At 42.8% G+C, this 16544-nt stretch overlaps 1 protein-coding gene across 4 annotated transcripts in view; it reads right to left on the reverse strand.

The window, feature by feature from the left end:
• Positions 1-1007: 1007 nt before the first annotated feature.
• The window catches only part of LOC149194773 (uncharacterized), a 44182-nt gene continuing 28645 nt past the window's right edge, over positions 1008-16544 (reverse strand). For 3 of the 4 annotated variants that reach the window (XM_089405163.1, XM_089405160.1, XM_089405162.1), the window contains 4 exons: positions 3169-3285; positions 1909-3047; positions 1632-1704; positions 1008-1507 (listed from right to left, as the gene is read on the reverse strand). In XM_089405163.1, coding sequence (XP_089261289.1) covers positions 1361-1507; positions 1632-1704; positions 1909-3047; positions 3169-3285 — 1476 coding nt within the window. In that variant the 3' untranslated portion in view covers positions 1008-1360. The remainder of the gene's footprint in view (positions 1508-1631; positions 1705-1908; positions 3048-3168; positions 3286-16544) is intronic. The other variant, XM_089405161.1, reaches the window with a different exon arrangement.

Raw genomic sequence — 16544 nt, forward strand, 5'->3', positions numbered from 1 at the left:
CCCCTTAACAGCCCTTAACTTCTTGTAGTAGTACTTGTCAAGCTTATGCCTCTAAGAAGCCCTTCAATCTGTGTTAAGATTTTGTCTTGGACTTCCTTAGATCAGACCCTGACCAGGCTTCCTTGGCTGCCGTTAAATTCGGTCAGACTTTAGTTTGCAGATGAATCAACCCTTGAAACAGCCTCAGACATCAAATAAGCCTCTATTTAGTACTCAGGAGAGGGTTCAATATCATGCATGAAAGATCTACTTAAGGGTGGGTTGAAACAGAGCTTGAAACTACTTCAAATTCAGCCCTCCTCCAATATAACTGAAATTATGCCTCAAGGGGGACTGAAAACAATGCTCAAAATTGTCTCAATTCAAGCTTCATGAAGCCTCAGACAAGAGCTTCAGGAATGCCCGAAATTAGGCCTCACTAATAGGCCAAAACATGTGCCACAAATAGTCCGAAAGATGCCACAGAGATGGTTCAAATAGTGCCTCAGAATAGGTTCATATTATGCCTTAGAATAGACCTTCAAGTCTGTCACTGAACAGTCTCAAAAGGGGGTTGAATTAGGGCTTAGATAAGGCCTCGGACAGGCCAAATTGGAACCTCAAAGACTCTGCATCAAAAGGCCAAAAGGAGCCTCAAAACCAATTGCAAGAAGGGCACCATAGACAACCTCAAAACTTACACGAATTAAGCCACAGAACAGACCTAATTTTGCCCTAGATGAGGGCCAAATTATTGTGCAGAGTTGCCCCAAAATAATTAGAACAGATCTGAAAAGAATGCCTTGAAGAACCATCCACCAGTCCAATGAATCACCAACATTAAAGACAAACAATAAAATCAAATTCCTTCAGATAAACTCAGCCTACTTCAACTAATTTTCGTTCTGCCCTGGCCTCGAGAAAAATAAGAGAATTGCATAAGATTGGCATGTCAAGAATGATTCTTTTAGGGGAGATCTGAGCCCACTACTTGTAGTCAACGAAGGGGCACTAAAGATGGGTTGACATGACCATAAACCTGAGGTGATCAGCCTATTATATCATTAATTAAAAACAATTCATTAATTTTGTTGACTGAGCCAACCTGTCCTTCAAACTAGAAAAAAATTCACAAATAAAATTCCCTTTTAGGGGCCAACTTGGTCCTTCATTTTAGACTGGTTTCATAACGAAAATCATCATATTTGGAGGGGCCGACTTGCACAGCTCAGAACCAATATAAATTATTCAAAATTCTCCTAGATTGGAAATAGTTGATTCAGAAATTTTGCCTTGTATTATGCAGTCACAAATCTCAGCAACACAGTTATAGAGTTGGCAAGACAAGAGCGGATGCCACTGTACAATGTACAGACATGTTTCAGGAATTACTCTTCTTCATATTCCGCCATTTATCCTTCAAGTCAGTAGGTAAACGTGACTTGTCAAAAATCCCTTTCCCATGTTCCCATATGCGTTTCCACGGGATTCCATTGGTTTTGCCCATCGCAAATTTCTCCATACCTTCCTGTGTGAAAAAAAACTGCCCTCAAAATGAGCCAATGATCCACGAACATGCAATCAAAATGGTTACTAATAAAAACATGCAGAAAGAGAAAAGAAAAATTAAGTCTGCATGAAAGGAGGTCCACCTTCAAAGCCTCCTCTTCAGCCTTTGTCCAAACTAACTTATTCCTACGTGCACCAGGCAGACGACAGGTTCCTCTGCACATGACAACTAGTATAGTAAATTGTTCTAAAGCAAAAGATATTGAACGTTTTATCTTTTCATTCAATAAATCCTTAAATGATGGCTGCCAGGAATTTAGCTTCGAAACAAATCTTCAAATACAGAAAGTGATGGATTAAAATTTAAATGCTGTGGAAGAATTCAAATTCCTTGTGTCCCAAGATTGTGTTCCTAAATACCTCATTGTGGATTTCCTATTACGTAAGTGGTATTTCCCATCATCAATATTACCATCTTCAAGATCTCCACCATGCATATCATCGTCAGCTTCATTCTGTTCACATGGTAGATCATTTTCAATTCCACCAGGTCTTTTATCTCCATGAACAGAAATTCCAGAACTTTTGCTAAACGCATGTTTTCTCTTGGAACCTGAACTAAAATCACTTGTATGACTAAAAATCTCTTCAGAAGTCTTCATTTTGTTGGCACATGCTTCCCCTCCTTTTTCACATTCCTTATGATTGTTGTTCCGTGCTCGCTGTTCTTTACCTTGGACTGACCTGATATTTAGGAATGCAAGTAATCTCTTTTTGGATTCTATAGCGTCTTTCTTTGCTTTTTGGTAAGCTACAAGGGCTCTTTTGTAAGAACAGACAAGGCAATCAAAAGTTTCACCTGGAATAGTAGATGCATCTAATTGAAAACATTTTTCATGCACAGCAATAGAACACCCACTGCAACAAGACAATACTCCGCCTTCTCTACATTTGAAACAAGTCTGTTCCTGACCATCTTTAGATGGTATCAGTAAATCCAATTCTGGTAACTCCTCTGCCTCGAGTGAATTGCGTTCCCTAGTAGTTGTGGCTTCTGAATTGCTTTCCTCCTTGGGTTCATCTGTTTCTCCTTCCAAGCAACAAACCCCATCATCTCTCCTCTCACTACAATGTGAATGACCATTAGAAGTTGACTTGGTGCCACTTGATAACTGCTGTAATTTTTCATCTCCAGAAATGTGGATTTCTAGTTTAGATCCAATATCCCGCATACCATTTCCAGTAGTTGTTTGAGAATCTTTCTGAAAATTCTGTGTTGAAGTGCATAAAGAATTGTTCTGGCAACCATTTTCAGAAACACTATATGTTTTTTCAATAATGCATTCACTTCTCTTTTCAATATTAGACTGAGAGCTATCTTTTCCACCATGCTTTAACCTCTTTTCACCTTCTGAACATATAGATTTGTATGGCAAGTCTGCTTCTCTATACAATCGCTTCCGACCTCCACTATTGTTACATTCTTTTCCTGTTGGTGATGGATGTGTATAATGTAACAAAGAAGGAAAGTGTCGTCCCTTAGAGACATCATAAACCAGCTGTAAACCAATAAATTAGTATTGTAAGCCAGACTGACATGAATGTTTTACACACACAACCAGAAATATTATTCTCGAAATAATGTCAGTCATCCAATATCAAATTCATTCTGCACTTTACCTGATCAAGAACTGGTCTGTTCAGAGAAGCTTTCTTCATACGAACAAATTGATGTAAATCATACTTCAATGTTTCAATAGGATACTTCTCTAGTGTAGAAAGACAAGCGTTTTTATCCTGTGAATAACAACACAATTGCATGAAATTATAAAAAATACCATACTCAGTACCTGCAAATTTCCTCAGAATGTTAGGAAACAAAATGAATCAAAGATAGAGCTCGCTGTAATTCATTTTTAGAATAACACGTTGAAAATGTAAAGCTGCTGATCACTTTTGGTAGTTATCACAATACCAAGGACAGACACTGATGAAATGCAAGCATACCAATGTGGGCTATGTTATCTATCTGTGGGTATCCCATTCCATCACTGTATGTTCCCTTGCAGAATGTCTCTGCCACTACTTTAAAGTTCAGACCACTGAACTACTCAACTGCTCTGTTTGCAGCTGGTACAAAAGACACAAGGTGAGCATATAATTGACTTTAGCAGAAGCAAGAATTTAATCTTGGGAGGAAAAATGGAGGTTGAGCAGGAGTATTGGAGAATTAGGGTTTTGCAGAACCTAAGGCCAGAAGAGGAGCAAGCCAATTCAAGTGCAGGATCCCATGGAAGGTCCCCCCTATCTTCTCTAAAGAAGGTACCCAGCAGTGTCGGCAAGGTGGGGGTATTAAGGGATGTGTACTAGGCGAGAAAACCACATCAAAAACTTTGGCGAACAATGGATGGTCAGAGGTGTTTAGGCAAAATGACATTTCTGACAGAAGGACAGTATCAGAATGAAAAGCACTTTATGATGTTGCTGGTGACAAGACTAAGTGTCAAGTGGAAGCAGGTGTTTCTGTCCTGTGCTATGTCCTTGTACCAACAGAGCATTATTTGCATGGTTACAAGGAAGAAGTTGGATGGCCAGAAAGTATCCCCAAAGTTTTTACTGTTCATAATTTGGTAGAGGATGGCCAAGGCAACGAGGAGTTTATTTTGAAGGAGTGTATTCAAAAAACTGAACTTCTTTCAGATCCGAACTCTGATGAGGATATTTTGGGTGTCAATAAGGAATTTAGTCTGAAGGTGGGCACTTCAGAAGTAAGAGAGGAAAAAGGTGGTGGAGATAAGGATTTAAATGGTGCGGAGACGGTTGGTAGTAGACTTGTGGTTAATTCAGGTAAGAAAGGTGAGAATGCATAAAACTGCTAAAAACAAAGACAAAACTAGCCATAGCTGAAGATGTTACGATGAACCAGGTAGTCGAGACTCGAAATGTCCAATAAAACCTTGACAGGACAATTCTATGGAAGGTATATATCTGAGAAGAACTTATCTCTCTGGCTGTAGAGGGTTTGGAAATCATCGCTAGGGTACATCCACACACTCATGAGGGATAGGTTGCCTTCCATTTCAGAATTAAAGCAAGCGCAACAAATATTTTGATAACAAGAGGATTTTAGGGTTCCATGTCCTTAACCTTGAAGAAATGGTTTCCCTACTTTGATTCTAGGTCAAAGAGGTTTACAGCACATCATTTTTGGGTTAAATTGTTAAGCTTGGCATTAGAGCTCTGGTCAGTCAAAGTTTTATGGCTATTAGAAATAACCAGTGTTGAAAAAGTCAGAATCAGCAAAAAATCAATGAGGGTCCTAAAAACATCATTTCAGAAAAATCAACAAAAAACTTGGAAAATTTTGGAAAACAGCAGCAAATATTAAAAAATGCAAAATATATTCATTTTTTTCAGATTTTTAAACATATAAAGCAACAACAGCATCAAATAAATACATTGGCACATAAATATGTAGAAAGCACTAATATATATGATGTAGTGGATGTCAAACAAATATGATACATCAAAGGCAATAGTAAATCCTGTTAATTCCTGATAATTGTCCAATCACGAACTCAAATGTGGAGAACCAATACAAAATAGCATCACATATATAAATGTATCTCATCATCATGAGTTATATGTACAATGGCAAAACAAAAAATCTAACAGCTAGCTATCTGATGTCAGTGTCCTCTCCCCCTTTTAGAAGAAAAGATGATGGGTTGTTTGCCAAGCCTGCCCTTAGCAGTGGTGGGCCCTAGCCCTGCACCAAATGTCAAACAATGACTGATGGGTATGGAACTGTGCTCTCCTATATCTGTAGAAGCTGGTGTTGATGCTGCCATATTCTCCTCCTCCTCCTATTTGTCATGTCCCTTCTCAAACACATTTGTAACAGGGTGCTGCTACACAATTTTGCACAATTTTGGCTAAAGAAGAGAACCCATCATTTTCGACTTAGGGACTTAGAAGGCAATTTGACTTAATTTGGTTGCTAGTGGAATGTGGGGGCCACCCACATGGGAATTCGAATTGGCCCATTTGGATAGCTTGGAGGGAAAGTCGAATAGGTGGATGGAGGGGCCCATATGAGGCAAGGGAGGCCCAAGGAGTTATAAGGAAGGAGCAGCTCTCATTTTGGGATTCATTCATACATCTCGCAAACAAAATCACTTGATTGTTCACTCTGCTGTTTAGCTGAGTCAACCGGCTGTTTAGCCACGAATCTCTCAAGCAAGAGATTCAACCTCTACTTCGGGGGACCATCCGTGCCCGCTCTAGAGAAGCAATTCTACAAGGATTTCAGGAGTTTTGGGGCAATGACGTAGCACCACCAACTAGCGCAGAGCAGGAAGTGCATATTTCTGGGCAGCTAGAGAATACGTAGAGGGATATAGAGGCCAGCAAAGATCAGGTTGTTTGCTGAAGAGTTAGAGAGCTGAGATAGCAGCAATAGACCAGCATTCTTACTGAGTTTACAGCCAGCAGAGCCAGCATTCCAGCAGTTCGAATTGTTGGGCTAGGGGGCAGCGCAAAGGCCACTCAACAATTTTTCGTGGAGCTTAGGAGCAGGTGTCTTAGGCCAAGAGCTCACCCAGGAAGTCAAGGATTGCATAGCAAGGGTCAGCCCAGCACTTTGGGGTCATTTCCAAGAGGATTTATAGGTAGCTTCCAACAGATCGAATTTTACAGTTGTAGCTGAGGTTGGGCTCCAAGGGGGTCGAATTTCAGAAGTCTAAACCAGCCAAAATCATTTATGGGTTTTTGACAAGGATCCTAAATATAAATTTTCATAATTTTCTTAGCAACGGACGTGGGGTTTTAAGCCGTATCTTTGCAGCAAACACTGTAGAATTATTGGGGATTGAATAGTGCCATTGGGTTTCGATTTTGGGAAGTTCAAATTGGGCCAAACCATTTCTGGGTTTTTGTGGGTTTTCGCCAAAGAGTTTGTGGTTGAAGTTTCATCATTTTCTACACCGGAGGAGGAGTTTCTTGCAGTCCCTTTCCAAGCAGTAGTGAAATTTTTTGGGCAGCGCAGAGCATTAGAGGAGCAACCATTTCCAGCATTTGAGATCATTGTATTATCACCTGGGTTTTGTCACGCTTGCCATTGAGGCAAGCCCAAGTGAATTCCTCCATACTACTGTACTTGCTCCATTGATTAATAAAATGGCTCAGCTGGTTCTTAATTCAAGAGTTTTTATGAGCATTTGCCAATTGTTTAAAAATTTTGTGTTGTAAATCGTTTTTCCTTTGCATATCACTATTTATTTAAGTTTGGAACATTACAGTGGTATCAGAGCATGATCTTGGCCTAGCTATGGGAAATTAGCCAGAAGATCATGGAAGCTTTGGGTATGAGTGCACAGTGACGAGTGAAACTAGAGACAAACCCATGGCTCAAGGGAAATCCAATATGCAGAAATTCTGGGGTAGAATTCATTGGGACGATGAGAGGTTGGCTCAGTTGAGGAGGGTGACAGACCAAACCCATCCTCACCCTTACAACAAAAACGTTAGATGTGAGCAGGCCATGGAGGTGCAACCATCTACATCGTGTGGGGAAAGTCAACCAGATCAAGGCTCTCCTAAAAAGGAGTAGACAAGACAAAGACGGTTAGAGGGTGAGACCAGGGGGCGCTTTTGTTGGTGGAGACCTGTCTTTAGATATCAAGAGCCTAAAGAGGAGGTTGAGCATGATGCTGAGACCCCACAATTATTGAGGTATCTGGAGCCACGACAGTTCCATCAGTTTCAGGCCAACCTTTTAGCATTAAAAAGGAAGGTCGTGTTAATGCGAGAGGCGATTCTGTAGCAAAACGAGGAGTTGGAGGGTATGAGAGTGATTATTGACTCACGTTGGGGAGCAGTTGGATTCCCTGCTGGTGCAGCTAGAGTGCACATTGGAGCGTGAGAGCAACCCTCTTCGGGCATCCATAAACGGGGCTAGCAACACTGTTAGGTTACCTTGGCCCATTGGACAGAGGGAGATAGAGCTACCTAGTCAAATTGTATATATTGACCACGATAGCGAGATGAGAAGACCTGAGTTGCACAGGGTGCAACATCTGCATGTTGGGGTTGTTCTATGTGCAAGAGTTCGTGCATTCGATCCCTCTCTTGGGGTTGGGTGGCGAGAGATTCTGAGTTGGTACCCGGTGGAGTGGACTATGGAGATGGTAGTGGACCTAAGTAGAGCTCAGCAGGAGTTTCCAGGGACTGGGGATGCTAGAAGCCCCCACTGGCATTGGGATCCAGGAGGGACTACCTATCACTTCCCATGTATGTCGGTTGACTACAACCGGGATGGTGCAGTTGACCTAGCAATTGAGCATGCACATTCGCTAGGGGAGTCTCGGTCAGCACCAGTGGTCGACCAGTTTATGGACAGACTCTTTTGGTTTTCTTGGTATGGCATTTTGACACGGGATCATTGGGTGATCAACATACTTTGGCATGAGTTTGTCAAAGGAGGTGGCATTGGCAGGCCACCAGACAGTCCCTTGCATGGAGCTGGTGGCTCTTCACTTTTGTGCGGGGCACAGAGAACGCATAGGAGTGGAGCAGTGGTGGCATCATTGCTAATACATAGAGAGAATCGCTTCTCGGATCCCTCAGGGGGGATTTGGAGGGAAGATCCATTCATCAGTAGGGATAATGATGCAATGGTGGAGGTGATGATACTAATCGGATGTGGCCTAACACGTAGAGACATAGCTCTAGGCCATCATATCCAAGGATGTGTGGGAGCATCTAGCGTTGCGCAATGGTCTACAGGTGGGCATGGAGATGCATGGTGGTGTGTTGTAGTGTGTTGGACTGTGTTGCGGAGTGGGAGTGCCTCACATCGCAGTGAGTACATGCGGGGAGTGACAAGTGCAGTGACACAGGTAGGAAGTAGGACGGTACAGGATGGCATAGCTGCTGCCGAGAGTATCCAGCAGTGTACAGGGGTAGGTCGCGATGTACAGTGGCATGTCCAGGAGTATTGGGTTGATCAGTGGTATGCAGGGGCGTATGGCGCTGCACAACGAGGTCTTGGAGTGTTGCCTCCAGGGACACACGGGGACGGAGATACCAAGCATACCTTTGGGTGTAGTTCACCCAGGATTGATGGGGACACAGATGAGTGATACTTGATGGTATCCACAAGGACTCACACTCCTGACCCTCTTCTACGTCACTTACAGGAATGGGCGATTTGGTTGTTGTCCTTTGACACTCTAGGCACGAGCAGTAGGGGACGCGAAGCTCACCCAAGATATTTATATGACACTTGGTGTGATAGAGGGGAGACTTCTTGTTGGGGGCATCGAGTCGGTGTGCAAGTTGACAGCCACAGGTCGAGGGATGAGGTGATCACCGACAGGGATGGCATATCATTCATCATTGATCCTATGCCTAGGGAGCTGGTCATAGGGGAGACATGTTTCACTCTTTCCACAGGGCATGTCTGGACCATGCATGAGCAAAGGATACCGTGTGCGGCTGAGATAGTTGTCCAGTATGTATCTGAGTTCCCGACATTGTATCGACACATTCTCTAGGGGGAAGGTAGTCGAACCAGTGGCGATGGTTGGCAAGAGCAAGATGTATTCGCATACACTGAGTCGATTGCGCGTATCAGATACCCATCTATTGGTCACATTCAGGGGGTAGCTATTTGGCACACGTGGTTTCCAATGGTCATCAGTACTACACATTGGCAAGCACCGGACAATTTAGCATGCCTCGGATTAGTTCATGATGTATGAAGCATATATACGGGTGGCATGCATGGACTAGATAAGAGGGCCAAAGGGATTCCATCAGTTGTCAGGGCTATGCCACAACAGGTCTGCCTATGGGATGTCGGGATTCAGTTGATCGATAAATCACTTGTGGTGAGCGGAATTGTGGCAGAGAGTGATATAGTTCGCTCTTGGGATGACACATGGGGGTTCACAGAGGGTTTCGTCATATGGGGAGGCAGACATTCTTTATTGTTGCACAGGTTCAGAGTTAGATTTGGATGGGTAAGCCTTGGTGCCATGGAGATGCCCAGGCAAGATGTGTCTCACCTCTTTTAGTATTCCACCATTGAATTCCAAGAGAGGAGGATATTGTCTGTGCATGATGGGGAGTATGACATAGTCAGAGTAGCGCAACGTCAACATGGTGGCACCACTCTGGGACTAGCACGGAACTGGGGCGTCACAACTCTTCATAGCTCAATAACCTTTAGGGATGCACCGGCTACTGCATGGGGAGATCATACAGATCTTTCATCGGGATTTAGCAAGTCATTGATGGAGCAAGGGACTTTTGGTACTTGCACCGGGCAGGATAGTGAGTGGAGTGAGTGGAGCTTCATGTTGGACAGGATGGCCTGGCATCCTGGTATTAAAGGATTCTTTCATATCAGGACAGTGCTGAGGTCAGGGACGATTCAGTGGCACATCTTGGACCCTGGCATATGTTACAGTGACAGTGGGGAGCAACAGTTAGAGAGGATGCTCGTTCAGGCATTACTTGAGGACAAGAGATTTTTTGGAGCGTTGGAAGAACTTGCCGGATGAGGATGCCACGTGGGAGGGTGAGCACATATTGGAGCACCCAACTTTGAGGTTGCTTGAGGGCAAGCAACATTTGGGAGGGGAGGACTGTCATGTCCCTTTTCAAACACATTTGTAACAAGGTGTTGCTACACGGTTTTGCACGGTTTTGGCTAATGAAGAGAACCCATCATTTTCAACTTAGGGACTTAGGAGGCAATTCGACTTAATTTGGTTGCTAGTGGAATGTGGGGGCCACCCACATGGGAATTCGAATTGGCCCATTCGAATAGCTTGAAAGGAAAGTCGAATAAGTGGATGGAGGGGCCCACATGAGGCAAGGGAGGCCCAAGGAGTTATAAGGAGGGAGCAGCTCCCATTTTGGGATTCATTCATACATCTTGCAAACAAAATCACATGATTGTTCACTTTGTTGTTTAGCTGAGTCAACCGGTTGTTTAGCCACGAATCTCTCAAGCAAGAGATTCAGCCTCTACTTCGGGGGACCATCCGTGCCCACCCTAGAGAAGCAGTTCTACAAGGATTTCAGGAGTTTTTGGGCAGTGACGTAGCACCACCAACCAACGCAGAGCAGGGAGTGTGTATTTATGGGCAGCTAGAGAATACAGAGGGAGATAGAGGCCAACAGAGATCAGATTGTTTGTCGAAGAGTTAGAGAGCTGAGATAGCAGCAATAGACCAACATTCTTGCTGAGTTTACAGCAAGCAGAGCCAACATTCCAGCAGTTTGAATTGATGGGCTAGGGGACAGTGCAGAGGCCACTCAACAGTTTTTCATGGAGCTTAGGAGCAGGTGTCTTAAGCCAAGAGCTCACCCGGGAAGTCAAGGATTGCATAGCAAGGGTCAACCCAACACTTGGGGGCATTTCCGAGAGGATTTACAGGCAGCTTCTAGCAGGTCAAATTTTGCAGTTGTAGTTGAGGTTAGGCTCCAAGGGGCTCAAATTTCAGAAGTCTAAACCAACCAAAATCATTTCTAGGTTTTTCTGGGTTTTTGACAAAGATCCTAAATATAAATTTTCTGAGCAACAGAGGTGGGGTTTTAAGCCATATCTTTGCAGCAGACAGTGTATAATTGTTGGGGATTGAATAGTCCCTTTGGGGGTCGATTTTGGGAAGTCCGAATCGGGCCAAACCATTTTTGGGTTTTTGTGGGTTTTGGCCAAGGAGTTTGTGGCTGAAGTTTCATCATTTTCTAAGCACCAGAGGAGGAGTTTCTTGCAGCCCCTTTCCAGGCAGCAGTGAAATTTTTTGGGTAGTGCAGAGCATTAGAGAAGCAGCCATTTCCAGCATTTGAGATCATTGTATTATCACCTGGGTTCTGTCACGCTTGCCATTGAAGCAAGCCTAAGTGAATTCCTCCATACTATTGTACTTGCTCCATTGATTAATAAAATGGCTCAGCTAGTTCTTAATTCTAGAGTTTTTATGAGCATTTGTCGATTGTTTAAAATTTGTGTTGTAAATCGTTTTTGCTTTGCATATCACTATTTATTTAAGTTTGGAATATTACACTATTGCTCCTCCTCCGTGTCCTCTTGTTGCCCCCGTTGTCGTACTACTATTGGTCCCTCTTCTAACCGTGCAAGTGACTCCTCCACGATGGGGAAGCTCAAACTCCACCATCCACTTAGACAATACATTAATATTGTCCAAGGAAATGGCATCCGCATCTAGTGTTTTCTCCATTTGCTTCACCCATAGTCGAAGATTGTAATCGACATACACCAAGTCATTAAGGCGTGAGGACTCCAACACGTAAGAGTGTCAAAACAAAAATTAATGAGTCCTGACTCTTGAGGGTCATAAATTACAATAAATGTAATTGCTCAGTTGAAATTCAAAGTTATAACATGTTGCACTTATTTGAGTGTATTTTCTCAAAGACACTCCAATTGCGCTCACACCTCGAACTGCTACAAGTCTTATTGAGGATTATGATGGTGAATTTCTGTAAATTTGGTACCCTTGAACCATAGCTTCAAAACCAAACATCTACGACAAAATAAAGAAAATTTAACATAATTAAACTTTCAAATAAAAAATAATTGAATTCAAAAAAATCTAGAATTCTAAATTAGTAAATTCTAAAGCCATGACTTGTCACTTACGTGGCATGAAGGTGGTCCTTTCACGAATCAATGTTTTAAAACTCCGACTCGGGTTCGGAAACGGCCGAGGGTCGGCTCCGATTCCGACTCTAACTCATTATCGACTTGGCCACTTTGATTTCAATGACTCGGTCGTTGTAAAACATACATCAAATATTAATTTTTTTTATGAAAAAACATAATTTTAAAGATTTTCATTCATGTTTCCAAACACAAAGCATTAGAATATCGAGAGAAGACAACATATGATCAAAGTAGGCTCATGAATATATCCATTCTATCAAAATGGTACCCAGTGCAATGTCTAATGCATACATGATATAGAGATCAAAACAAAAACACATAACCAAGGAGGCTCTAAATGGCCTCTACAACAAAAGTAAACAGTAAAACATCACTAGTCACCAATACTACTGGCTACTGCTAGAGAAGCTAACATCATCTAGCTCAGACTTTGAATCAGTGTTAGATAGGGAAACCCATGGCTCCTCCTCATCACCATCTCCAACTACAATTGTAGAAGTAGTAGCACTAGCAGGCGCAGCAGCTGCACGCTGAGATAAACGAGATATGTGCTTCTGTCGTGGCTGAGTAGAGGAAGTGTTTGCAACTGGAGGACTTCGAATTATGCCTGGTACAAGTAGATCTGCATTCAACTAAACATTATGTTCAACAGCAACTTCAGCTAATGTCTTTGTCTATAAATCCAAATCAATACCAAAATCCTCATCAGAATCAAACTTTGTTGGATGACACTCCATTACCCAATCTGATGTTGGATCAATATCTTCCAACACAATGGGATCTGTATCAGGTCTTTTGTTCAGCAATTGGTTGTGTCTTAGTCGAAGATTGTATTGGACATAGACTAGATCATTTAACCGCTTTTGTTCCAAACGGTTTCTCTTCTTCATGTGAATCCTCTCAAAGATGGACCAATTGCACTCACACCCAGTAGCACTGCAAGTTTGACTCAAAATACAGATTGCAAACTTCTGCAATTGAGGACAATGTCTACCAAATGCCTCCCACCATTGTGCTACAAAAATCATAGTTGTGTAATGAGTTAGCTCAACAAATTATATCCAACTTTCAAATTACAAACAATTTAACAAAATAAGGATTTGAAAATTGAAATTGTTTGTTTACTTGGCTCATCTGCTTCCCTTGCAATCCTTGCTAGGTTCTTGTCAAAGGTACCTATGGCTCTGCTGAAACAAGTGATCTGTCGATGTATCTCCCGTTGATCACTCTCCTTAGCAATCATGCAATCAATACATTCAATCAAACCATCTCTAACCTCCCCAGTCAAAGCATCTGCCTCTAGAGCTTTATAATGATACCTTGGGTTCAGAAAAAACCCAGTTGCATGTATAGGGCGATGGAGTTGATTTTTCCATCTTTCATCAATGATTGCCCAAATGGGCCCATACTTAGCCACTCTATCATTGTTAAAATTGGCAACTAGGGCCAAACTCCATGTGGGTCATCTTATTTATGGCAGCTGATATTTTTCTTGGATCCCTCTCATCGAGAGGTGTAGGATTGATCTAAAGATCATCTGATTCCGATAAGTATTCATGGAGATATGAATTTATTTGTGTTATGGGACAATTCGTCAAGGTCGGCCAGCGACCAAAAAAACCCCACTTGTGCTCAACGTTTTAGTATAAATAGAGGTGCCTTGAAAGTCATTTGGACACACATCCTCTTGGTGATCTCTTCCTCTCCACTTGTCTTTGGGTTTTGGTGGGAGGAGAGATCTAAAGAGGATACGCTGCCATAGAGGATGCCCTAGATCCTAACGCTATCATGGAGGAGATTTTAACGCAGTGAAGGAAGCCTACATAACGCAGCAAGGAGAGATCTAATTGCTGGTCTAAAAGAGAAACCATACGCTGCCCTATACACAGCTCTATTGGAGAGCCCTATGCTTCCCTGTACACAGCTCTATTGGAAAGCCCTACGCTGCCCTATACACAACTCTATGGAGAACCCTATGCTGCCTTATACATAGCTCTAGGAGAGCCCTACGCTGCCCTATACAAAGCTCTATTGGAGAGCCCTATGCTGCCCTATACACAGCGCTATTGGAGAGCCCTACGTTGCCCTATACACAGCTCTATGGAGAGCCCTACGGTGCCCTATACGTAGCTCTGTGAAGAGCCCTACGCTGCCCTATACGCAGCCCTATGGAGAAGCTCTATGCTGCCCTAATTGCAGTCCTCCAGGTGATATAAACCAAGACTATTCAAGCATGCCCCAGTTACAGCCCTAGAGGAGAAGGTCTGAAAGAGGCTTGTATGACATGGAGAAGAGTGTTGAAGGATATACATTGAAGTCTGTCCAGCAACGCAGCAAATGTTAGGACTATGTTGATAATAGTACAATGACTTGGACGAAGAAAACAGTGATAATGCATTGAAGCAGCATGATGTTGCAAGCAGCAGATATATTGCAACAACATGTTGATGAATTTTGCAGCATGATGGGTACAGCGATGAAGTGTATCATAGCATAATGAGGCGCAGCACAATGGTGAGGTATAGCAATATGATATAGCAAGTTCATATTGCTGCTAGTATAACACATTGGGACAGCAACATGATACTCAGTGCAGCAAGTACAACTAGGATGCCAGGGATAGCAAGCATGCTAGGGACAACAAGCATGCTAGGGACAACAAGCAAGCAAGGGACAGCAAGCTAGCTAGGTGCAGCAAACACATAGGTCAGTATGGCAACATGGTGCAGCAATGGCACATGACGCAGTACAGTGATGGGTACTGTCATGATTGATGAAGCATGATGAGATGTAGCATTCTGATGATGGGTGCAACATGGTGCAGCACGGTGAGGCGCAGCATGATGATGAGATGCAGCACGATGATAGGTGAAGGAGTCACCTTGGAGAATCAGTTGAAGCAGCATGTCTTCAATTGATCTCATGTATCATCTTCTTAGAGATGATCTATGTTCTCATCTAGATAAGTCAAAGTGTTGACTTCAGTTGTAAAGGTACTATCTCTCTCTCTCTCTCTCTCTCTCTGTTGAACTATTGAAGAACATATAAGTAGAAATGATCAAGGGTTTCCCCACATTGGGGTTTGTCCCTGGCTAGAGCCACATCTTGTGTCCTCGTCTTGGCTTGTCTTCTGCGATTTGTGTTTATGTTCTATCTGCAATTTATTTTAATGTTGATGCGATTGCTAATCTGAAAAAGATATTGAGCTAACTATGAAAATTGAAATAAATTGCTCTAAGCATAGAACATACCTAAACTTAACATGGTATCAGAGCTAAGGTGAAGACAAAGCCCAAGCAAGAGTGAAAGAGCAATCTTCGAAGACAATTGGAAAAGGAAAAAAGGATCAGTGGATTCCTTATCCCTCTTCAAATTCACCAAGGGTGAAATCGAAGCAGAGAATATTATTAGAATAGCGCAGCGGAAGCTTCTGATGGCCTACCTAAAGATCACTTCAATGGGAAGTCTGAATCTAAGGGTGGAAGGAAAGGCGGATGCCTTGGTTGCAATAAGTTCAGCGATTATGCGAAGGAGTGTCCGAATGGAAAGGACACATCACTTGATGATGATAACAATCATTCCAGGGACATCTTCCATGATCAGAGGAATGACAGGTAATGCAGGTCATCAAGGAAACGGCCAACTCATCAGAGAAAGCAAGGAACCCCAGGTATGAGGAATCAAATGTTGTTTCTAATAAGATAAAGAAGCGTCATCTTGTATTGGCACTCTCCTTCAGATTCTTTGGGAATTTGGCTTATTGATTGTAGTGCTTCAAGGCACCTCATCGGATAGAAGGGTGCTCTCTCGAATTTGGTAGAGATGGAAACAACTGTGGGATTATACTTGGAGTCGATGCCACCTATCCCGAAAAGGGTGTAGGGAATGTTACCCCTCAATTGAATGTGGGTAACTCGATTCATTTACAAGAATCTCTTTTATGTACCTGACCGCAAGAAGAACCTGGCGTCCATTTCAGCAATGGAAGTCAAAAGGTTTCAAGGTGGCATTCATCGATGGAAAGGTATGTGTTTGGAAATAGAATTTTCAAAGATGCTTTTATCTTTGAGTTCAGGGTTGGCAGAAAGTCCATAGGGGACCATGTCAATTGACACATAGCACCGGAGGTCTGTAAGTCAAATGATGACAGGGATGCCTGAATTCAAAAGGAGCATGAAGGTACATGTCTGAGATGTACCGAAGGGAAAATCTTACAAGGGGACCATTCCCCTCGTGTAGCAGGTCCATAGGTTTGGAACAACCCGAGGGGTTTGAGATTCATGATAGGGAATCTCATGTGTGCCGATGGAAGAAATCCCTCTATGGCTTGAAGCAGATCACCCCGGGTTTGACATGA

Source organism: Pinus tabuliformis, chromosome 2_2 (genome assembly GCF_031772625.1).
Source record: "Pinus tabuliformis cultivar Carrire ecotype Pingquan chromosome 2_2, CPIR1, whole genome shotgun sequence".
NCBI lineage: Eukaryota > Viridiplantae > Streptophyta > Pinopsida > Pinales > Pinaceae > Pinus > Pinus tabuliformis.